Genomic DNA, 1,420 nt, shown 5'->3' with positions numbered 1-1,420 from the left:
TCTGTCGGCTGATATGATTGGACATCCCTCGGTCTTATTTCTCAAAAATTAAATTTAAAAATTAAAAAAATTAAAAAAGTTTTTAAATTTAGAAAATACTTTTAGAAAAATTATAAATACTGTAATACTCATTATTTATTTTCCAGAGTCACAGGGAGCCGCGACAGAGCAGCGGGTCGTCGACCCCTACTCTATATCGAACATTTTATGGGATTAAGTGAAGAATGTGACTCAGATGTTAATACAAACACAGTGAGTGAATTATTTTTGCAGCCTTTCATGACCTGTCATATCATTCACCATCACATGAGAACCCGACAGGGCAAACGAGGTGATGGACAAATACATGAACAGTTTATACAACATTCAAATGAAGGGACTGCTGAAAATGACTTCTTTTTTTTCTTTTTTTAAGTTATTTTTAAAATTACTTTGTTGTTTATTGCATTGACAGCATTAATGTCCTTTTTTCACACCAATAACGACAGCATTGACAGCATTAATATGTCCTTTTTTCACACCAATAACGACACAATTAAAACTAAAACTACATTTTCAGGCGTATGACGTCAGAATAGTGATCGAATCTATTGAGTTGTTGAACGTCTTTCCACACGTTTGAGTCGATGTTTACTCACCGCCGCCGTTCTTGTAACACAGATAAGGAAACCTCCAGACGTTTCCGAGTCCAATCACAGCACCCACCACAGACAAGATGAACTCCTTTTTACTGCCCCACTTGCCCCGCTCCCGGGCACTTTTGGAGCCGCCGGACTGTGCAGGGCTGCAGCCCATCCTGAGCTTTGTGTCTTCCATGCTGCGGAGAGAGAAGTCACACCAGGGCAACACTGGCAGCGAGACTTGATATATGGCTGCAAGTTGTAACAAAAGCCACTAGGGGGACCCCTAAATATCCCAAATGTGATATGGCAACGTGGACACAGAGATATATTAAGTAATAATGAGCAGCAGAAAAAAAAAATATTTGAGAGTTTACGAAACGGGGGCCGGGTTTCTTTTTCTTTTTCTTTTTTTTTTTTTAAACTTTTTAAGGTGTGGCAACATGTGGTAAAGTACATGTACTGATTTATCCCAGGGTGATGACAAAAAGTTGGCAGAAGTACAGCATGTGTACTACATAAGTATTTTGATTCATATAATTTGAAGATAAAATTAACTTCTAAAATATGTGTGGGTTTTTTTCTTCATTAAAAATATTCCATAAACATCCCTACAACCCTACAAACTTCCTACTGTGGAATCCCTACGTTCAAAAATTGATCCTTCAAAATAGACCTGTAACCTGACTTGCCACTAGAGGGCACGTTGCATAATTTTTTACTCTTACACAAGTGAGAGCCTGTTCTGGTCAACCGGTCAACGCTGTGTGTCTAACTCCGGTGTGTGGCTGCAGTAGCTT

The 1,420-nt window shown here is 38.7% G+C and overlaps 1 protein-coding gene across 1 annotated transcript in view; it reads right to left on the bottom strand.

The window, feature by feature from the left end:
- Positions 1 to 1,334, bottom strand: part of LOC103385785 (sodium- and chloride-dependent GABA transporter 2-like) — a 7,824-nt gene extending 6,490 nt beyond the window's left edge. Inside the window, exon 1 of the mRNA XM_025060042.1 lies at positions 639 to 1,334. Coding sequence (XP_024915810.1) covers positions 639 to 816 — 178 coding nt within the window. The 5' untranslated portion in view covers positions 817 to 1,334. The remainder of the gene's footprint in view (positions 1 to 638) is intronic.
- Positions 1,335 to 1,420: the final 86 nt, after the last annotated feature.

The sequence above is a fragment of the Cynoglossus semilaevis genome, chromosome 11 (assembly GCF_000523025.1).
Source record: "Cynoglossus semilaevis isolate Cse_v1.0 chromosome 11, Cse_v1.0, whole genome shotgun sequence".
In the NCBI taxonomy this organism is placed as follows: Eukaryota; Metazoa; Chordata; class Actinopteri; order Pleuronectiformes; family Cynoglossidae; genus Cynoglossus; species Cynoglossus semilaevis.
This window is presented reverse-complemented; position numbering and strand designations above follow the sequence as displayed.